The sequence below is a fragment of the Bombus huntii genome, chromosome 1 (genome assembly GCF_024542735.1).
Source record: "Bombus huntii isolate Logan2020A chromosome 1, iyBomHunt1.1, whole genome shotgun sequence".
Classification (NCBI taxonomy): Eukaryota; Metazoa; Arthropoda; class Insecta; order Hymenoptera; family Apidae; genus Bombus; species Bombus huntii.
In genome coordinates, this window is record NC_066238.1 from 24,497,330 (window position 1) to 24,521,587 (window position 24,258).

Genomic DNA, 24,258 nt, shown 5'->3' on the forward strand with positions numbered 1-24,258 from the left:
TTGCTATAATTACAGAGCAAATCTACTTCCTCCTATACATATGGGAATTAGGTAAGATAATGGCGATAAAGAATTGAATTAAAACTTCTGGCACGAATTTTATTCCGAGATTTACAACAAAAATGTTTCAACTAGTTAAAATGCCGCTTAATCTTGGGATATGAAACATTGACACGTATAACATAGGTAATACAAGACGATGTGGACAATTCAATAGTTTGCAATGAACTGATAGAATAGATTCATTTTCTATTTGCTTAGTGTGTTGTGTCTGCGCGTGGATAGGCCTCCTGTGCTTCCTAGAGAGGTGGGTTTCCTAATCAGTTGTAATATGATTCACTACCTGATAAATGGAACAGCCAATCCTCTCTGGGCAGCCCATATTCATTACTATTTTTATCACTTCTATCATGATATTATAATTTAGGTACAATCTTAATTATTCAATATTAATGAGAATATTAATAATTATGTTTTATTTTTGCATGAATCAATTATAGATTGTAATTATAATTACTTTATAAAGTTTCTTACACTAAGAATCATCAGACATGAAGGAATTTTGGGATTTTAGCTCCTCCAGTGTTTGAATTTGTTGACGAAGAAATAATATCCTAGAATGTTAAAAAAGATCAATTGATTTAATTTAATATAATTATTTTTTTTATATGATTTTAATATAATGAAATATACCTTTGTTCCTGTAACGTTGCTTGAATTTCTGTCAGCCTCACTATCGATCGTGCCGTCTTTAACTCTGCCGACACTCTTGTACACTGCAAACTTCCCATTGTGTGTGCTTCTTCACTAAGCTTCTGTGCCTAAAAACAATTACCCAAATATTGTTCAATGATTCATTATAATATATAATTTTTAAAATATACAATCTACAATTTTCAAAATAATTATATGTACATCATATACCTGTTTTTCAAGAATATCAGCAGGAAAGGCACGCACGTGTTGCGTTAAATCTTCCCGATAGTGATTAGCAAGTGATGGTGTTAAGGAAGGTGTTAAAGGAGGCTGTACTCTAGACAATGCTTGTAAACCTGTATTACTTAAATTTCCAAGGGAACCTAATGTACTAAGATTTTGCAATGAGCTTAAACCTTGTACTCCAGAATTCGTCGCCCCAGGACTTGTTACTATGAAAGGAAAACAAGTAGGCAATTATTAATTATTACGATTACTATGATTTTATTATATACAAATTAATTTACTGATTATCAACATACATTTTCGAGCATCGATACAATCCTGGGTTTCCGAATGTGTGGGAGTAGGTGGTCCCTCATTTGTAACATTGCCACTTGTATCAACCTTTAGTGGAACCATTACATCATTTCCACTATTATTTCGGTCACCACTAGCTGACTGCTACATAAAAACATAATCGAATAATTTTAACAATTATCGCATTTCTTATGTGCAAAGTTTCTTATTTGAAAGACTAAAACAATTAAAATAAATCAATTAAAATTACATAATATGAAGATACATTATTATCAATTTAATGACACAAATTAGTAAAAAATTAGAGTACTTTTACATATGGGATGTTTTGTTCAACTTGAAACGATAGAATATCTCACGAGGGATTAAAGTTATCAGAAAAATGTTTTAACTAAAATTGTTTGGTTCAAAGAGGGGCATCATATGATGGAAACTGTATTTTTGCAGATCGTAACGTATGAAAGACAAAGATAACATAAATAGAAAAATATCACTTCACGTCTTTCCCTGTCTTTTGTATGACAAATTACAGTTAAAATATCTACAAACACTAATAGTTTTTCAATATAAATAGGTTAATATCTTTTCATAGGAAATGCTAAGATGGATTGATTAATGCATTAAGAAATATATAGTTCTATTTAAAAAAATGAAGTCATATGATGTCTCCTTTCAAACCAAATAAATTTTGTTAAAATATTTTTTTTTGATAAGTTCAATCTCTCGTGAGATATTCTATCATTTCCAGTTAAATGTATATCTTACCCTGTATATCTTAAAATTTAAATTATAATAAAAGTTTATAAGAGTTTAAATACCAATCTTGAAAAGCAATTTCGTATAACTTTACAAAAAAGGAAACTAAATATTTAATTATATAGAAAATGTATAATTTTCAAGAAAAAGATACAGAAATATTAATTTATGATTAATAACTAGCATTTGCTAGTATCTTCAGTTAGACCTTCTTCTATTGCTATGCATACATATATACATTTATTTAATTATCATACACACACTCACACACACGCGTGCGCGCGCGCGCGCATGCATGATGATTTTTCATAATACAAAAAATATCATCGATCATTTTAAAATACATAAAAATTTTTTAATTAAGAAAGTTTAGAAGTAGAATCAAATTAAAATACGTAAATAGATTTTTAATACAATATTCATGAATGGAACGTAATATCGTTATGTTAATTAAAACGTTATATCAATTATGTTATATTAATTGAAAAAAATAATTGTCATTAATTTAAAAAAAAAATAAGAATTTAAACATGTAAATATAAACTTACTTGTCTAGACAATAGAATAGCAGCTGTTTGAAGTGTTTGTAGTGCTTTCTGTGGTGTAATGTCGGGTTGTTCCTTATTGCCTGTGATTTGAGACAAAAGTCTTGGAAGATTTGCTAATGAAACCGGTGGACCTGGAGCATTACTGTTTCCTTGTTGTGTCGGTGAATTAAGTTTTCCAGGTGTTTGTGGTGTAGATGGTGGATGTGATGTTAACCGAGGTAACGCTGTAATCAATTATCAATCTATTAATATAATCTTCCTATTTCTTTCACTTTTCATTATTGTACTGTTTGAATAGAACATACCAGTGGCTAACAAAACAGGACCTTGAGGCAGTGGATCGTGGGTGCAAGATGTCAGAGGTTCGGAAGTTGGAGTAGAATCACCTGGAGATATATCCATATCTTGTGCTTGACGCTCCACGCCCGCTTCTTCTCTACCTGGTTCTCGATCTCTTTCGCGTTCTCGTTCTCTTTCCCGTTCTTTTTCCCTTTCCCTTTCCCTAATAGAAACATCTTCTCTACTACTACCACCACCACTTCCACTGCATGAGCTCCAATATTCTCGTTTGTCGGACTGACGCGATGATTTACCATCTCGCACACTGCTACTATTTGACCGCGAGTTGGAATGTTTATCATGACCTACGAGCAAAAAAATGAAATTCTATACTGAACAGTTCCTTTAATGTTAAATATAATAAATGTACTTATAATGAAACAACAAATCATAATCATTAAAATATGAGAAATTGTATTATTATAAAAAAAGATGCTAACAGTGAGCAAAGAATTGTGTTCGAATTGAAGAAATTTATTTAGCGATATAATATTATTAGACGTACTTGACCTAGAAGAATAATCATTGGACTGACGTTGTCGGTTTTCTGTTCGACTAATCCATTCCCGTGGTTTTTCCCACTGAGAAACTTCTGTTTTGCAGTTGTAATAATACTTCTTGCCTGAAGAACTCATATGTTCTGACCAATCACCAAACCTGGCCGAACGTTCCATTGCACCTCCTCGCTCATCACCACGTTTGTCCTAAACAGACTGTTCTAAAATTTCCGGAAACGATTGAATCGATGGAAAATATTCATATGAATTCCAAAACTTGTTCGAAAAGTTGAAATTACATTTGTCCATGATGTTGATCCTGTGTACCCCCATTGAACTTCAATACTTGACAATTTTTTAACTTTTGAGATGACACATTATACATAACAATTTAATAATATTCATTTAAATGTTAATAATTTATCATTAAATTTTTGTATTGTTTATCACATCAAATATGTGTAAAATATATATATAATATATTTAATTCAAATTATTCAATAAACATGTTCTTTTCACCTCTATTATACCCTTTCAAACTATTTCTAACTATCTTTTGATTTATATGTACATCGTTTTAGTAACACTCATATGAAGTACATTTTATACTGACCTGACAGGAATTATGTGATGGTTTTCTCTGAGATGATGACTCTCTTGATGAATTCGATGATAATTTTATAGGATGTAAAATCTGTAAAAATAAGCAAACAATATTCAGATATTATATATCAGTAATATATTTCTATATAATATTATATCTCAAAAGTATGCAACTTGTATAAAATATAAGCCATTTAGACAAATTGGAGCTGCAACCATATACAAAATGTTCCACAGTCCAACTACTATGTAAATGTGCAAAAAAATTTTGAATGCAATATTAAGGGAAAATTCAATGTACTCATTATATGTAAATAATTTTATATTTATGAAATCCAAATAAATTATATTTTTAATTACCATATGATAATCAAACATTTAGAAAATATCGAAAATTATATTAAAGAATTAATATTTAATATTACTCAAATCTAAAAATTAATTAGATAATAAATGATAATATTCTTACCTCTCCACTACTCCTATCATGGTTGGTCCTGTGTTCTGAATCTCTGCTCTCACGGCTTCTCTTGTCTTTTGGGGATCGTGCACAATCTACACATATGCAAGTAAGCATGTTACAGCTGAAAATGTTAAGACACAACCCTGTTTTTATACTGAAGAAAGAAGGAATAAAACTTTAATTCTCAAAGAAATTATACAGCCGATTCTGCTATAACACAGATTTCATAATTTTAAAAAATAAAATTTAAAAGGCATTGAAATAAAAGCACTATTCATTTATTATTCTTAATGAATATATGAAATATAGTTAAATATATAACATCTCTTTTACTATTCATTTTTTTACACATTTATTCTTCTTTATACATATATAGTCTTTCTTTATGTGTTTTACATCTCGTAGCAATAATAGAACATTATTCTAAAACATTATTTTAAACAACACTATAGAGATAATTAAAGTAAATTCTAACTAAAAATATATCATGTTCGTATCACTTAATCTTGATATTAATCTTTAAAATCCAGATTCATATACATTTGTTGTAACATAAATATTATTAATTACAATTAGTGAGTATGATACATAACATATACATATTTTTATAAATATCAAATCCTATTTTACTACTCTTAAATATGACGCTCTTTTATTGATAATATTTTTTATTTTATCATATATTTCAAGAACTTACAAAAAATTGTGTTATCTTAAAACTTACTTATAACATAATTCTCATGCTTTACGAATGGCATCAACAGGTTATAGCAAAAATGACTGTATTATTATTTAACATAGAATAAAATTACATTTACCAAATTTTTCATAATATAAATATTTGACAAATCTTTATTAAGCTTTTTGAATACATCTTTAATGTATCATATGTTTTGAATACCATTTTAAAGTATAATAATTCTGATATATGTAAAAAATATTTAAATGTTATTTACCCGAGTACTTGTCCCTAGAGGAGGATAACTTGTAGTCTCTGTTTTCTCTCTCCTTCTTGTATAGGGGCTTGGATGTGTAGCTGCGAGGACTGTCTCTATCTGTTCCCATACCCATACCCAAGCCCCCTGCTGGACTATAGGAGTTGCCATTTGGGGAATCTCGCATACGTCCCTCGTAACGACTATCTGATGATGTTGTTGATGATGAGTATCCACCCTTAGAACTGTTATATTTTGCGTTCTGTATGAAAATATTAAATATCAAATATGATTAAATCAAATTTTCAATAAATTACTTTTTTTTGACAGATTAATTTCATAAATGTTAATTTATTTACTTTTATATTATATGTGTACCTCCTGTCTCTTAAAAATATAAAAAATAAAGTTTAACATTTGATAATGATCATAAAAACTTTCATATACTTCTTATTATATTCTTTATTGTTAGCAATTATGAAAAATATCAAAAATATGTTGTTATGATATAACAACTACCCTACAAAAAACTATTGTATACAAAACTGTTTATCATATTAAATTCCAATTCTACACAGGAAATATTTAACAATACATCGTGTTTTTTATTAAAGAATAGTTCAATACTATTTTTACAGCCTATATGAGGAAAAAATGAATGAATTAAGCATAATTGAAATATCGCGAAATTATTTACTACTTTTACTACAAAACGATTGTTGCAAATAATATATTGTAGAAAAATCTTTAATTAATATATACATGCAACACTTCCAATGTACTATTAGTAATCTGCATAATGTAGAAGAATGAATTATTGATTTTCTAAAAGTGAGGTTATGTTTACAAGATTAAGTAAAATTTTTATCTTTTATCAAAAGCAACAAAATTACATCAATTTGCGCACTATTTTTGCGATATTGAATATAAATTGCAAAAATATACTGAAACGTGTATAGAATTAGTGCATTTTTAATAATACTAATAATTGAATGAATACTTCAAGGACAATATATAATTGAAGTTTTTGCACAGCACTTGAAGAAAATGTCAGACTTTGTGTTACATCTGCCTTAATGTTTTTGATATATAATCAAAAATATAAAAAAACAAAAATAAATTTATGCACAAAAAGGTTACATATACTCAAAGAGTATGTATAATTTAATAATTCATTCTGTTTTTACATTTATAAAATGAGATTTTAAAATTTTTCGAAAAAAATAAACAATAACCAAGTTCACTTACACAATTTCAAAGTATCGAACTTGTAACGTATAAAATTGACTAAACTCATATAGAGAAGAGAACTGATATTTTTCGCAATATATATGATTTACAATTCGTGTCTACAGTCTCTTATAAAACTATACGAACGAAATTACTTTGACACTCGATTACGGGAATCTAAAGCAAGAATATATATATATATATATATATACATATATATGCATATATATGTGTAAATATATATATATATAGCATATACATCATCAACACACACGAACTAAGCGATACTTGCACTACATGAAAGGGACAAAATAGGCGGGCAAATTGCACGAGAAATATTAGAAATGCTAGAAGAAAAGAAAATATCGTACATTCGAATATTATAACACAATCTTTACAACTAATCTTTACTAATTGTAATTTAGTTAACAACGAACTATTAAGGAAAGAAAGATAACGTAAGAAATATGAAAGAGCTACTGACACAGTTGATCACGTAATTATCTAAAGAAAAAAGCGCGAATGAAATGAGTGAATTGTTTTATTTGATACGAGAATGAACAGAATCGCGGTAAAATCGTGCGTACAATCGCACTGTGAACGAATTACCCCACTCCCAAACCCCCGACACCAATTGCTCGAATGATATTTACCTGATAGGGATGGGCCTGGTGCTTTTCGAAGTACCTGAAACCATAGAAAACAAATAGTGAATAAAATCGCTAGACAGTGGGCATTCCAGGATGGAAAATGATATTTCCATCGAGGAATCTCTCCCACGAATAGCGGTAGTAGTAATATCGAGTGGGTCGGATGGACGGACTTTGTAGATGAGAGGTGAGGTGAGTAGAGGTTGGTTGTGTCAGGATTGGGTATTTGACGTCGGTACCCTACCCATCGCTGATCCTTTGTGGTTTCCTCGCATGCATTACCATCAATGCCGGTGTCTGTGGGAAATTCGCGGCCTCGGATGTTCCCTTTTCGGTCGGTCAATGTCATAAAAACAACATTAACGCTTATTTAACAGTCAACTTTCTTTCTACCCGGACGCCATGTCACATACGTGATCGGCCGCTAGCGGTTATTATAGCCGAAAAGTTCGAGTAACGTCTGCGCTTCGATGTGCAACTTCTCTTCTCAGGACCGTATATATTGAACTTTTACGGCCGATTTGAATGAAACTCACGTGACAGCGTGAGTCATTTTACGAAATTCTTTTGTCAATTGGATTGACACTACTTGCGACAGAGTGATACAATTTTATATTTAATAGAAGAGACGTGGTTTCTATGTTTGCAGATGGATTAATTTGTGAAACATGCATGTGGTATTATGATAGGAATATATAAAATTATATAATCATATTACTTTATTTATTGTTTCAATAATACATATAAATAATAATTCATTTTGAAGAAATATATACTCGTTATATATGTAAACATAGAAAAATGTTGAATTTAAGTAACACTAAATTTTACAATGATAATCAGAGACACGATTATGATTTCGAAAAATCGAATCTACTTTAACATTTGGAGAAAAAATAATTTATGAAATTTGGATAAAATACATGGTATCTCACTAGCAATGATAAGTAAAAGAAAGGTTATTTTGTACAATATACGAGGGTTCCTTGATGGGTGCGACCGTACCTGTATCTGCAACTTCCGTAGCGACGATCTGAATGTTACGACAACGACGGCGTTGATCTAGCATCGACGCCAGGCACTGCGTTTTACTCGATTTTCAAAGAATTGTAAGTTTCGAGTACACTAACAACAGGCAGCGCAAATTGCAATAAATTTACTTTCGTGTACGGCTGTGCTGTTGCAAATGCGAAAAACTGAAACTATGAGTTCGCTTATTTGCGAAGAAATGAAAGTGACGGCTATGCCCGTTTAGTTTCATTTTGTTGCGTGTATGTGTAGTAAACGATGTAACACAGTGTGACTGATGGAAGTGGGGGTATTGAGTCTCTGCATTTTTGATGTGCTTCTAAAAACAAAATCACGTTAAAAGAAACTTGCAGCCTCTCATTGTTGATTATTGACTGTTATTCTTTTAAATTTTCTGCATGACATGTCTAAACGTCAATACGTAATTGTATTATGAATCGTACCGATGTCTCGACTATATTAAATATTATGTTACAACACGTGTACAATTATTACTGACTGTGAGTAGCTTGATTTTGTTTTCTTTGGTGTCGTTGTTATAGCACACGCTTGTTCTATGTATAGCGCAAAAAGTATGTAATAATTCTTCGACTCATAATTAAGAAATCAATTTCAACTAACAAATAGTTAATAAACATGTCATGTAGAAATCATTGATTTTGTTCATCGAAATATTTCGTCAAAATATTAAATAAGTTATTACGATATATGAAGACTACAGGGAAAAATATGATAAGTTAAATTTCCTATTTTTCTTTGCAGCAAAGGAGTCTTAAATTCACTACATTGTCAATCAATCCTGTGTTATCAAGATTGTCTTTTTATTCGATTTCGGAATAAAACATTTTCTTACTTTTAAAAATTTTTAAGATACTGCTCATTATAATATTATAATATCAAAGATAAATATTGCTTGTCTTAATAATTATGACTTTGGTTTTCGCACAACTTTGTCAACTTATCAGCTATTTTTCAAATACTAGCATCTTTCGATCCGACAGATTGTTTCTGTTCTTCATTATATGATGTTAAAACACTCCTATTTAATCATAGAGTAACATCAAAATCAAAAAATTAACAAAAATGTACTTATCACGTTTTTCTTTTGTGACCTTTATATATATTGTAATACATTATATATACATAATCTTGTTGTTTTTTTTAGGTTTAATAAGATTATTTTTAATGAAAATTATGGCTCATTCTACACAGGACACGAATATAAGCAGTTCTTTTACCTTGATTGACAATTTATTAAATGATAATTCATTGACTAATAAATATTATCATTCTAATATATCATGAGAGGTAGGGAAAGAAAGAAGAAATAAACATACCAAACAATAACATTCTGTAATCTAATTGAATGTTATTTAGTGATAAAAACATCATATATTTTCAAAAAGTTGTTATATATTTTTATTTTATTGAATATTTATATAGTTTAGAAAAAGAAATAATAATGGATGAAAAGGATGAGATAGATTTAATATGGATATGCAATAGTCCTATCAATGTTTCAAAGAAATATGAAAATCAAGAACATGAGGATAATAGCCTCATTGATGTTAAATCATCTGAAAATATATTTCCATGGCTCAGTAAATTTAATAAAATAATGTGTTCATCTGTGGGACATAGAAATTACCAATTGTTAAAACATTTACTTTTCCTTTACACACAGTAAGATTATTGTTTTTTTTCTGAAATTAAAAGAAAGATAATAATAACAAAATTATTTACATTAAAATATATAATTGCATCATAATTCATAGTTTAAAACTAATTGATCAATATTTTGCATTTCAGAAATATTTTAACCAGTATAAATACATATCGTGAAAAGACACTAGATATGATAAAATTAAAAACTCATCTACGTAACACACTAATATTTTTTCATCTTTACTGGAATGATATTAAAGAGGTATTGTTAGAAATTATGAATTTTATGAATTTAATAAAAAATTATATGAATTTAATAAAAGCGACAACATACTAATAATTTACTGATGAATGTTTTTAATAGCATGTTAGTGATTGCAACTTATATTTAAGTGAGATGTCAGTGATATTGGGAATATATATAGATATAGAACTCAAAACTTCTAAACACACTATGGATTCTTCTAAACTTGCTTCAAAACTTCTTTCAGCATTATGGATATATTTAAGTAAGTTAAAAAAGGTATAATATGAAATATATTACACCAGTAGAATTATTATATTCTTTTATTATAAAGATGGAATATCATTTTTCATACTTATAAGACACAAATAACATTAGAAAGTAATATTTACTTTTGTTTCAGGTAATTCAGAAAAGCATATTTTCAGAGTGCTGCTTAAACTAAAGTTTACTACTAAAAAATATGCAAAAGTTTGTGACCTTATATTTATGTACGTAAATATTTTATATTCTTTGCTTCTTAGTCTAAAAATAAATGTAGTATAAAAATGTCTTCTTATGTAATATAAACTATTCTTTTTATACCAGGAAAAGTTTTGCTAATTTTACAAAGAATGTAGATTCTTTGACAGATGTAGATTATGTCAGGTATTTGCTTTTTTTAAAAGTATGGAAAAGGATAAAAGAAACTGTTGAAGAGAAAAGGCAATTGAATAAGAAGGCTCTAACGATATTAGGTCCATGTATTCCAAAAATGCGTGACGAATTATTAAACATTATACCTAAAGCACCCACAGGGCTTGAAAATGAGACTATTTGGCTATTGCAATCAAATGCATTTGACTTAAAAACTGCATGCAATAATTTTTTAGTATTTGAAGAAACAATGTTTGCTGAATTTAAAGAAACTCCCTTAACAAGAACTTCCGAGCTGGATTTCCAATTATCACAGGTAAATTTTTTATTAAATAATATTTGCAATGTTTATATAACGTAATTCTTATTTTTTATTTTCTTTTAGAATTTGTCATATGATGTACACAAATTTTTTGCAAGTTATGAATTGAAGAAAAGTCATATAGGTAACTTAGAAAATAATTATTCTTTTGAAGAGAACATGAAAAACAGTAAAATTAGCAATCAACAACTTTCTTTACCAAGAAAAAGAAACAAATTTGAGAAGTATAAAAAGACATCGAAATTAAAACCTGGAGAGGTAATTTTAATTAATTTAGCTGAGGAAGATGAATTAGGAATTGACAAAAAGAAAAAGAAGAAAAGGTGTCAAAGAAATTTAGAGTGGTTAAAAATGGCAAAGAAAAAATATAAAGTGCAGAAACAAATTGATGAAATAAAATATAGAGATCAAATAGAAATTGCAGATGTTTGTAGTGCAGATAACTTTAAAAATTGTTCTAATAACATTCTTCTAGGAGATTTACCAATTTTAGACAATAAAGTTAGTGAAAGTACAGCAAGTTGTACTTCAACTGAACAAAAATCAGTTCAAAATAATATTGATAATTTGGAAAATATACTTAATCGTATATTCGATAAGAGAAATACTGAATTGAAATGTATGTTTCAACATAGGTGGTGTGATACATGTACTTCATCAATAAAACAAACTGATGTGCAATGCAGTAAAATTCTATATTTACTGAAATTTCTAAGCACTGTGGGACAAAATACTAAAGAACCAAAAGCCATATTAAATCTACTGAGAGAAAGTAGGGATGAAAATATGTCTTCTGAACATAATTTTTCTTTTAGAAACACAGCTAATGAATCTAATGAAATAGATACTCAGGGTAAAGAATTGTTTTCTCAGCCAAAAAGTTCCATAAAGACAATATTCTTGTCAAGCGAGTGCCAAAATAATATTACAAATGTACAATCTATGAAACAACAATTGCCAATAAATACAGATTGTAATGTGATAGAAGAAAATACTTATTGCCAAACTGAATCTGCTTATGTACAAAATGATGATCATTTACATAATTTACGATCTATGAGTGATCATAATTCGCAAGTGGTAGAGACCATGAAAAAGAACATTGTTCAGGAAATTCATGAATGTACAGGATGCTGTAAGAAGATTGAGGTAAAACCTTTCTCCTATCATAACAATAGTATATTTAATACAATAAAGAACGAAGATGTAACACATAATACAATAGATAATAATACCATTGATAAAACAACAATTTGTGACAAAAATATAATGTGTATGCTAAGTGATCTTGACAAATGTATGGACGTTTTAAATCGTATTGGTGAACATATTATGACCATTTATGCAGAAAAACAGCGCCTAGAATGTTTAAACAAAATGGACATATGTACTGTTTCTACTACAGTTTTGGGAAATCAGTGTGCAGAATCATCCTCATCATCGTCATCGTTGTCGTCATCATCAGATTGGATACAAAATATTAATTCATTAACAAATACAGAAAAACTTAGTAAGATTTTGGAACTATATGGAAAAAAGGACTTATTGAATGTATGTAACTGTCAAAATCTTCATTTTTTGAATGAATTTCATAAATCAATCCCTCAATCAAAAGAATATCATTCTTATGGAAAAAATAATATTTTTTCTGGAAGCAAACCATCTTCAAACCTTATCTGTAACCATATAAAATCCGAATTTGAACAACCTATTAAGAAAGAAAATAAAAATCTTGAAATTCTAAAACATAATATACAAGACACAGATCAACATAAAATTAATGTACTAACAAATAATCAAACTTGTGACATATCTTTTACACATAATCTGGAAAATACTAAAGAATCAAATCAAGATATGCATTGGGAATCTACGTTACAAAATTTGTCACAAGAAGCTGATATAGAAGAATCACGTTCCATAGGGGAATTTGAAAATATCACTATCTTTGATAGTATCCTGTATGGTGATGAACAAGAAACTATTGAAGACGAACAAAAAATTTGGGGAGATTTAAAATCACCATTAATCTATGATAATTCGGATAGTGTATTACATTGCATTACAGAATTTTTTTCACAGCCTGAACATTTGCATACTAATGAAATGGAAGAAAAGTACATATTGTCAGATGCAGAAGATTCTCAAACATTATTATCTGAAGGCAGCTTTGGAAGAACTGGAATATTAAATTTTTTATTTGATTTTTATTTAACAAATATGGACTCTCCTTCGAATAATTTTATGTATTCAAACATACAAGCAGTTAATCCTCGGTTGATTGAGAAATCTTTTGAAGAAAAGACAGCTGAAAAAAATGATTTAGAAAATACACTTTCACAAGAGGATAAGGAATTGTGTAATAATCAAAATCATTCTGTTAATAATAGCGTGGATATGATTGGATTTGAATTGGACACAAGTAGAGAAGAAGTGTTTGAATTTCTTCCAGTAATTAAAAGTACACCTTCATTCTCTGGTCAATCAATTACTTTAGTTAATTCAAATAGCATACTTTCTGAAGAGAAAGAATCGTTTCCTAAATGCAGTCTTTCTAGTCCTACTGATAAGTTTAATGTTGGTAGTCTTAAAGAAACATTTTATATTTTTCAAAAGGAAGATACTATTAATCAAACCCAATCATTCAGTGATAAAAAAAATGAAGATTTACCTGAAATTTGTATTTCCAACAACATTCCATCAGATGAATCTATGAATTATATATTAAATCAACAAGAGAATGATATTCATTCATTACAGAAGTATACATGTGTAGAACTTGAAACTAGTCCTTTAGTAATAAAAGAATCTTTAGATTCTTGTGATTTATTGTCTTCCACAGATTTAATATCATGTAATACTGATACAACACTGCAGCACATTGAACAAACAGATGAAAGTTCTTTAAGACAAAAAAATTCTCAGGAAAACATGCAATACAATTGTGAAGAAAAACAAAATCATATTATGAAATGTAGAACAGAAATTAGTGGTCATCCACAATCTAGATCACCTAAACAGATATTAAAATGTAAAAAGAAAATTAAAACAAAGAAAAAAGAAAAGCAATTATCTTCATCTATTGTTCAATCTAATCAGAATGAATTGAGTTTAAGATGTTCACAAATTACTATTGTTAATCCTTTGGATTATGAAGATGTGCAAAATACATGTGAATCATCACTATCAACATTTCACATGTCATATTGTCAAACATCACTTAAAAATGGAAAGAAACAACTAAATTGTGCAAATGTTCAACAATCGAAGCGTATGTCTCAACAGAAGCAACAAATAGTATTAAATTTTCATGAAGATTCTATGGTTAATTCAATCTACAAGGAAGATTCTAAATTACAAAATCTCCAGTGCGTCATGGAAGATAATATCTCGGAAGATTCAAGAATGTTAAATGTACCAGAAAAATCATATGCAACTGAAGATAACACTCATTTCAAAATATCAAAAAGAAATATGAACATTGATACTAATATTACAAAAGCAAATTTTATAACAGATAACAACATAACTGAATTTTCAAATAATATAAAGTCTGCTAAGTGGATATCACAGAATATAAATGTACAGCCATCAAATTCTATTAAAGAACAAGCAATTTTAGATGAAGATATACCTTTGAAGAAAAGAAAATTAACTTCAACATTTTCATCAACTGTAAACACAAATACAAGTGTTAGTTCTGTAAATCAGCAAAAAATGCAAAGAAAGCATTATGTTTCTACTAAGAAAGGTAACTATATGTTTGATATCTTTGGCAATTTGCCTTTTTCCTTGAAATATGAGTCCATTTTCAATATAGTTATAGAATATTATTTTGAATAAATAAATAAAATGTCTTATAGCTAAATACTATCATAAAATGATTGTATTATATAAGAAAATTTATATGTATATTTTACATCTTATATACGTATCCAATAGGAGTACTAAAAACACATAATGATAGTTCTTTCAAATAAAAGTCATCATACTTATTTTAATATTTACATATTAAATTTCGAAACAAAGACAAAATTAATAATTTTCCACATGGAAGATCAACATTGGAAGATATTTTAGTACTTTTAGTGTTTCATAAATTCATCATAATTAAAATTCTTTGCATAAACAAAAATGCAATTATAAGCATAAAGAAGAATAAAGTTTGTGGTAATTTGTAACTCAAGATTCATATTTATAGCTATAAATTTTCTGGTACCTATAATATTTTCCTAAGTGAAAAAAATGGTAATGTGATACACATATTTACATATTTTTCATCTACCTTATTAGAATATAATATTACATAAATGTATTATCTTTAAGAAGTAATATTATTCAGAGGTAAGTTTATTTCATATTTTTAGAGTTATATGTATATTTGCATATGCATATTTGTAAAATTTTAATATGATATTAGTAGTTATTCATTTTTATGAATGTAACGTTATAATATTTTTTATAAATATGCAGTATATTACATTAAATTATGTTTTTGTTTATAGGTGTGATGTATACAAATAAATTGAAGAATATAGTAGGTGAGTCAATGAAATGTAAACAAATTTCGAAAATAAGTTATTCCCAACAAAAACAAATATTAGGTTGTCCCAAAAATTCATTTCATTTTATAAGGAAATGGTAGATGCACAACATTTTTTGTTTTATATTATTTTATTAAAATATGTATGGTCCATTTTGTAGTAATAGAACAAAATTTATATTAAGCTTTCTAAACTGATTACACAAAGAAATAATATATACACTATTTAATAAATTATAAATACATGCACTTTTTTGAGATAAAATAAATTTTTCATAACTACAGAATATCATATATTTTTAATTGAAAATAAGATACACATCATAAAATTATAAATGATAATGACTATATAATAATTTGTAAGAATAATTACAATGATTACGTTAGTTAGTCCTAATATCACAAAAATTGTTATTATATGATTATATATGCTTTTATTAAGAATGATACATATCTTTATTATTCTAACAAAGCAAATTTAGTAACATTATTATGCAATTTTAAGCGATAAAAATTATTTTATTTTATTATGATTGTAAAATTACTTGAAAAGATTATATTATTATCGTAATTATCTTTTATTAATGGCATTTCAATTATGATACGTTAATTACAGCGCAAAATAATGATAAAATAGAAACAAGTTCTACTGAAACAATAGAGAAGGTTGACACCTCTCCCGTTAAAGGAATATTAAATTACGAGGACAAACAGATATCATCAGGTGCACTACTCGAAATTTCAACAATGCAAAAGAAATTTGAATCGCAAATGGTATCGAAATCATTAAAATGTACAAATATTGCACAAACTGAATTCTGTGCGTTACCAGAATTGGAAATTTGTAATTACGACAAAATAAAAGAGGATGTAAGAGAAAATACATCAAACATCGCTAACATTAAAGAATCTATTTTCGAATCTTTTTCTATGAATGAAAAAGATATTTCTAATGCAATTAAAGGAATGTGATTGAATGAAAATATTGGAAATAATGGAATTTCTTATATTGGTGCAAACTTCAAGAAGCAGGATATAATAGACGATAAGTGCGATAATAATATTCGCAAACATATTAATAAAGATGTGCCCTGTGTATCTAATGAAGTATTTGGTGTGTCATCACAGATAATATCTGAAAGGATGTAATAATTTACATAAAGTGGCAGATACTCATCAACCACTATACCATTGATCTATAAAAATTGTGTTGGCAATATAGAATTATATGTGTCATATATGTATTGTGCATCAGTATTATGTAGTTTACAAATTAATGTACACAACTTTCCTTCATTTGCACGCCAAATTGAGTAGCCCATGTAAAAGGTTGTATTGCTGCTAAATTGCACTACTATATTGTCGCACATTGCAAACAGTGTATACGTCTGGCGACGGATATCCATATGTTTTGTACCAAAATAATTCCTATTTTTTCCCAGTACACTCATCAATAGCAAAACTTTATCAATTATTGTGTAAAATGGAAAAATTCCTTTACAAAATAAAACATTGGAGACACTTGAAGTACAGTATGACTTGGAAAGAATGTTGAAAGAAGATACGAAAAATAGGTTGCCCTTTTAAAAAAGACATGCTACAGCTTACGGAAAAATGCCAATAAAAGTTGAAAAAATAGACAGTTATTCAGCTGTACCTAAGATAGATTGTAGCTGCTGTAAAAGCGTTAGACAGTACGCGAAAGAAGTCCGACGAAATTGTTAAATCCGAATACGAACTATCTCTTGTGAAAAGAAAAAACCGCATGGTGATTATTACTGCAATTTGCATTTGATAGAAAGAAATTATAATAAAGACGTACACGTTGCCAGTTCGCATCAGAATCTCGCGAAAGAAAGACTAAAGCTCACTGTCCACAAATCACTATATCCGTTTATAGTTGCAACATACGCTTCTCTACTGACAGTGTTAACGTCAGTCGTCATTACGAAAACGATTCATTTCCTTTTTTTGGACAAATGTACGTTACTTTACAGTGACTGTTGCATGGAGGAGTGCTGTTAACATCAACACACGTATGAAGCTACACTTTGTAGACAGTGGGTGTAAGAATGCCAATTTCGATCGACAAAGTATCAAACTGATAATATCGTATTATCAAGAATCTCCAGAGAACAGTTAAAACATCCACGCGACGGAAAAAAATTAATCGTTTAAACTGACTTAACAGAGAACTGATGGAGTAAGAAGGAACGTACAAAAGAGTAAAGAAGAAATAATCGCCTCTACGGGAAGAAAGGAAGAATGGAACGTTCCTAAAGTAAATTATTCTTACGCCGATGCTGATTCAGAATGGAGTCCGTCCGGTGAGTCAAAACGCAAATGGAGAAAGGTTAGTCGATGATCGATATTATGGAAATTCATTATTGTAAGAAATTTTTCTGATATATAAATAATCAACTGTACATTACTCCATAAGACTGTGGCATCGTAAAAGGGTCCTTTCGTGATCGTGTGTGTGTGTGTGCATGCGTGCGTGCGTGCGTGCGTGCGTGCGTGCGTGCGTGCGTGCGTGCGTGCATATTGCCAATATTTCAGACTTCTCAACATTATTGTGCATGTAAAGAGATTCTTAGATAATCAATATACATATAGTAACCCTTTGAGGGGCCGCTTGACGAGCAAGCATCGCTGTGGACGAGAGGTATTGGCGCGCGCAGTTGAGAAAATATACATGTTGAACGTTTGCGTTATTCATTGTCGAGACTTGTATTATTTTCATCAATATTTAGTTTATCATCACTGTCACTATTACTAGAAATATTGAAACGTCTGAGCCGATTTCTTGTTAATTAAACGGAGTTCGTTTCCATTGTCTGAAAGACTGTCGTCACCTTCTATCTTGTCAGGTTCAAAATAATGTTCGTCATTACTACTATCACTATCGAACATGTTTTTTCTGGAACTTTTAGGCATCCTGTATAAGGTATTATAAAAAATATATAAATTATATAAAAAGCTTTCTGATTCATCTGGCAATGCCATGGAAAGATTGAAATTCGTTCTGACTCGACCTGCATCGCGAGTTTACGTTAAACGGAAGATAAGATTTCTAAAGATCTATAATTTTCTTTCATCAGAAACATAATACTGTTTAGTTTACTGTACCCATGCGTAAATACGTATGATTATCGTTCGGAAAAATAGACATACGCCAGCCACTTCAAAATAACTGTACGGAACTGTGAACAGATTCAGGCGGCTACATACTGACACGCGTTCGTAACGATAAAAAGACTTGGGCGGCTATTTGCCGACACTCGACCGCAAAGGGTACAATATACATATAATATCTGAGGATCTCCTTACATGCATAATAATATCGTGTTCAGAAACCTGAAATATTGATAATATATATATTGATCATTTGAGGGTCCCTTAAACTTATAAATACTGTATAAATGAGAAGATAAATTATTGTGGGGAGATATTTGCATACTGGAAAAGTGTATAGTACAACAATCGAAGATCAACATTAGTATAATTTTTCGAAGAATTCCAAAGCAACAATATGGAGAATGTTTAGATATCATAGATCGTACCTGTATTCTGTTAGACACAGGCAGTTTCATATTAAAAGAATAAGAACTCTTTTAGTGTTCGTAATTTCCTGTGTGTAAAATTGAGCAGTATTATCCTCCATTTTATCTAATTTCAATGACTACTTAGCTTTGATATAGTCCTAATAATTTTAATTCAATTGAGGATATCTATAATCGTTTAATGAAAAATGTCCTCATTTATGAAAAAATTACTTTTGTGTGTAATTATGTAAATATAATATTGTAATGCAAAATAATTGTAAGCAAAGTTTTATAACTCTTATATAGTATGTGAAATAATTTACATTAACGAATAATTCTAAATGTATTATATCAAGCAGCATAAAGTATACCATATTGTGGTATAAGACAATTTGATATTTTGATGAGAATTAATTGAAAACGATATTTATTGATATTAAAATTAGCTGAGATGCAGATTTTCTACAAGATTGTGCATGTATGTGTATAAAAATCATAAAGTTTTATGCAACAGAATATCAATTATTGTAGCGCATAAAATTGCCGTTACATAATATTAATTACTATTGACATCACTTTAATCTTTCCGACATTGCAAAATATTAGATTTTATATTTCTTAATTTATAAAATTATTTAAATTCGAAGAAATAAGAAAACTTACTATACAATTTGTAAATGTACATAAATGTAAATAATACAGCAAAGTATGCTTTCAGATACAAAGTTTATAAAAGAAAGCATTTGAATGATCTCTTCAATAATATTTAAATTATAAACTTTTTTAAGATTTTATTTGCTAGATTTTTTGTTATTATGTTAGTTTTTTCAATGTACAAAATACATACTAAGGCTTCAACAAAGTTTTTAAGGTTACCATTTAACCATTTCTAAAATCTTGAAGAAACTCTTGTTCTTATTTACTTTATACTAAACATAATATTTTACGAAAATTATAACTTTTAGAGAAGATATGTCATGCCAAATACCTTTTTTTAACTAATTTAATTTGCAAAGAATATAGCAAAGTATATTAAATTGCTAAAAGTTCGAAGTATGATTCTAGGCAGTTTATTCTTTTTTAAAATAAATATTATGTATATCAAAAAATATTAATTACATATTCAATTTTGTAAGGTTTGCTTGAAAAGTATTATCTATTGGTTGTATTATTTATGGTTGACAGTAATCTTGAAAGCAATGAATATGAAACAATATTAAAGTAATATGTGATATTTTAATTTTAAAGTAGTTCCAATTTGATTTTTTGAATTTTATACATCCTATTATATTAATAAATTTTATAAATTAATTCTTGTCCTTGTAGATACATTGTTAGTACAACTTATATGCTACTTATTTTTAGTGCTGATAGTATCATTATCTTTATATGTTATATGTTTATAATATTTATGACAATTTTAATATTAAATATTGACACTAAACCTACCGACACTTCTTGTATACCTACTTCTATTGTGCCCGGTCAAAATGATCGGTTCTTAAAAAAAAGTTATTGCTTTTTGTTGCTTTTTGTTATTTTTATATAATTTCAATTATAAACTAGGAAAGAGTATTAAAATTGAACGGTAGTTATATAGTTTCTTTCATTCCTATACACCTTATATACATATAAATACACATTTTTTTAAATATATAAATAATATATAATCCTATTCGCCTTCACTGCATTTTTTACAAATTATTCTGTTCTCGAATGCACATTTGCCGCACACATATTTTTTGCATCCCGAACAGATTTTTGTAGTTTTGTAAACTCTGCAATATTTTACTTGACAAGATTTTCGTACATGTAAATTCGAACTTGTATTTGTTGATACATGATACATTGTATCATGGTACATATCATGTACATTTGGTACATTTTCCTCTTCCTGCGATTCTTAATACGCAGCGCCAAGTTCTCTAACTAACTAGAATAAAAATTCCTGCTTTAAAATTGTTTTAAAATTTATTAAAAATTAAAATTGTTTAAAATTTAAAATTGTTTCTCTCCCATTGTTTCTTTACACAAAACCCAGGCGTTTATTCCAGCTAGATCCAGAATATTGAAAAACACCTGGAGGGGCCAGCTACAATATTTTCTTGCCATTTGGTCATTTTTCTAGAGAAATGCCATATTCAGATAGCCTTTCTTTTATACTGGTTGTATAAGTTTAGGAAAGTAATACCATACTATCTCGAGCGGTTAAATAGACCGGCGACGGTAGGTAGGACAGGCTACATATATTTCTTGGAAAAAAGAGAGAGAGGGAGAAAGAGAGAGAGAGAGAGAGAGAGAGAGAAGTAAATACTGAAGAATACATTGTATGTATATTTTAAGAAAAGCTGTATATTTTGATAGCAATGTGATAATGTTTAAATATGTGAAAGTTGTACAAAAGTTTGAGGACGGTCAAATTGACCGATAGTGGTAGGTTTAGTGTTAATTGCTTAAAAAATATAGAAAACATTTTATTTGACATAACAATAGTGATTACTTCTGAAACAAACCTTACTAAGTTTTAAGTTTATCATCTTAGTATTATGTAGGAGTAATTGAAATAAAAAAGAAGTATTTTTCAGAAGAAATTTATTGTCAACTATTGAAGTTACATATTAGTTTTTATAAGATATAAAAATTATATAAGCAAGTAATCTAATAGTATATAAGTAATTTAACATATCTAGTATTCATTAGTTACTTTTATATTAAAAAAATACGTTTCATTTTTGTTTTTTTTTCCTCCCAAAGTACAAGAATTATACAAAAAGACTTAATTTTTAGTATTTTTGAAATATTATTAGAATAGTAATTAATTGTTACTTTTCTAATAGAGTAGTGTGTATTTTATGTTAAAAATTAAACACAAAATAAATTTGTTTATGCGGGTTTGTATTTTATGTGTTTATGTAAAAGAGATGTTTTTATTTTACTTGAATTGTTAAAAATATTTACTTAAATTTATGTATTGTTTGCAATTATTATATTTAGGAAATTAAGTCACATTATTGTATGGTACTATTTGACCTTAATAATGCAAGCTTTTAACCATTCGCCATTCCATTTGATTGCCTAAATAGAATTGTAAAGAACTATGATAGTTATTCTCAGTCAGTTTGTAAATTATAAATTATTCGAGATCATTACTTCTACACATATTATATTCGTCATGTAATTAATATACTTTTTTAATTCAACTAAGAGAAATGCGATTAAGAATAAAAAATTATTTACCTGCAATATATATAAAAGTAATATAACGAATTATTTTGTATCCCAAAATCGTAAATGATACTGCGTAGACATTGACAAAGGTGTGAACAGCCTTTGCCATTTTGTAGAAAATTGTATTCTCGTTTAAATATTTAAGAACTGAATTTTAGAAATATGTATAAAAGATTGCTTCTATATTTCAAACCATACAATATGTCGTATAGAATAAACGGCGTATAGAATAAAATAAAAGTATAGACATACTCATATGACACAAAGGAAAATTTATTTGTAAATTCATGAAATGTAATGTAATTGAACAGTTCTTCTATAATTACATTATAAATTTATAACTTCGTAAATTTGTTTTCTTCCTAATATAATTTTTCGAAACTTATGTACACCTAGCAAAATTGGGCATACTAGATCCATGTTTTATAAAATACAGCAAAAAGTATTGTATTACAGTTTAAGTTCGATCGCCGAAAAGAAATAGTCAAATAAATTAATCTTGTTTTCTTTATTAATGTTCCCAGACATACAACGATTTTACCAATATAAAATTGAGCATGCGGAGTAAGAATCCCCCAAATATGTATTAGGTTGGCAACTAAGTAATTGCAGATTTTGTCATTAGATGGTATTAACAAAATCCGCAATCACTTAGTTGCCAACCTAATGTATTGTTATGCATTTGTTTTTCGATTTCATTGTAGAGGTACGGTTACCCCACATTGTAAGGCACATAGCATAATTTGCTTTGATTTTCGTTTGTTATTTCGCACCAGTTTAACAACGACTTCGGAAAGAAAAGAAACTGATATTTTTCTTCGATAAATCATTGTATATTTATATTGTAAAGGAAGTTCTCTGTGGGAAATCAGTAGTTAATGGTAGAATCCATTTTATTGTACATAAAATAATAAATAAATTTAGATATGAAGGTGCAGTAAAAAATATTCTTTCCGAGTATGACGAAGGATATGTAGCGCGAGAAATTAAAATTAAGCTCACTACTAATGTGCCAAAATTACCAATAGATGATTCTTCAAGACTTAGCAAGCCTGTCAAGGGGAACAATTCGTCAAGTTTTGCATAGAGAGGGGTACCACGGTCGAGTACCTCGAAGAAAGCCCTATATTTCCAAAGCAAGTAAACTAAAATGTTTGCAATTTGCCAAACATGTAAATTTCTATAAAGTTTCTGGAAATATTTAATTTTTTCTGACGAAATTAAAATTAATTCATTTGGTGTGGACGGTAAAGAAATAGTATGGAGACGATCGAATGCGCAGTTCCATAAAATTCATATACGACTATTTTAAATACAATGGCAGATTAATCATGATACAGGACTGCATGGCAACAGATGGAACAGGAAATATCGAATTTATAGAGGAAACAGTGGAGAAGATGAAATATCTGGGCATTTTAAAACGAAATTTATAACCATCGGTTGGAAAATTACAAATGTCATCAATATATCATTTATAGCAAAAGCATTATAATGTCCTAATATTATTGAAAACACCACAATTACCGGATCTGAATACAATAGAATATTTATGGAGAGAATTAAAAGATCAATTAGAAAATTGTAATATAAAAAATAAAGAAAGTGGTAGAAGTGTGGAAAACGATTCCGATTTTAGTAATACAAAAATTAATCGAGATGATGCCGAGACGTCTGCAGGCAGTCATCGATACTCACGGAAATGCGATAAAATATGAACGTAGTATAATTCTTAAAAACATTTCTTGAAAAGATTTTCTTTTTTTAAAATAAGTTTATGTAAGTAAAG

At 28.4% G+C, this 24,258-nt stretch overlaps 2 protein-coding genes across 13 annotated transcripts; one reads left to right on the top strand and one right to left on the bottom strand.

Annotated features, from left to right (window-relative positions):
• Window positions 1–85: 85 nt before the first annotated feature.
• On the bottom strand, window positions 86–8,406 carry LOC126866529 (WW domain-containing adapter protein with coiled-coil homolog). 6 transcript variants are annotated; one of them, XM_050620260.1, is made up of 12 exons: window positions 8,263–8,406; window positions 7,261–7,294; window positions 5,399–5,639; window positions 4,449–4,534; window positions 3,990–4,070; window positions 3,385–3,583; window positions 2,846–3,184; window positions 2,541–2,764; window positions 1,239–1,380; window positions 925–1,148; window positions 694–821; window positions 86–614 (listed from the first exon to the last, which is right to left on the bottom strand). In XM_050620260.1, exons 3-12 carry the CDS (start codon window positions 5,562–5,564, stop codon window positions 536–538), a joined length of 1,668 nt encoding a protein of 555 aa, XP_050476217.1. In that variant the 5' UTR covers window positions 5,565–5,639; window positions 7,261–7,294; window positions 8,263–8,406; the 3' UTR covers window positions 86–535. The 6 variants fall into 6 exon arrangements, with proteins under 6 accessions (XP_050476217.1, XP_050476188.1, XP_050476179.1 ...); XM_050620231.1 differs by lacking the exon at window positions 8,263–8,406 and adding an exon at window positions 7,431–7,717 and having other exon boundaries at window positions 1,239–1,377; XM_050620222.1 differs by lacking the exon at window positions 8,263–8,406 and adding an exon at window positions 7,431–7,714.
• Window positions 7,301–24,168, top strand: LOC126866347 (uncharacterized). Of its 7 annotated transcripts, none has more exons than XM_050619861.1 (10): window positions 7,301–7,449; window positions 9,452–9,594; window positions 9,730–9,969; window positions 10,096–10,213; window positions 10,316–10,460; window positions 10,599–10,686; window positions 10,784–11,147; window positions 11,217–15,497; window positions 15,659–15,694; window positions 16,313–24,168. In XM_050619861.1, the coding sequence occupies exons 3-8, from the start codon at window positions 9,749–9,751 to the stop codon at window positions 14,994–14,996; spliced, it is 4,716 nt and encodes a 1,571-aa protein (XP_050475818.1). In that variant the 5' UTR covers window positions 7,301–7,449; window positions 9,452–9,594; window positions 9,730–9,748; the 3' UTR covers window positions 14,997–15,497; window positions 15,659–15,694; window positions 16,313–24,168. The 7 variants fall into 7 exon arrangements, with proteins under 7 accessions (XP_050475818.1, XP_050475800.1, XP_050475809.1 ...); XM_050619843.1 differs by lacking the exon at window positions 7,301–7,449 and adding an exon at window positions 8,287–8,366; XM_050619852.1 differs by lacking the exon at window positions 7,301–7,449 and adding an exon at window positions 8,384–8,528.
• The last annotated feature ends 90 nt before the right edge of the window (window positions 24,169–24,258 follow it).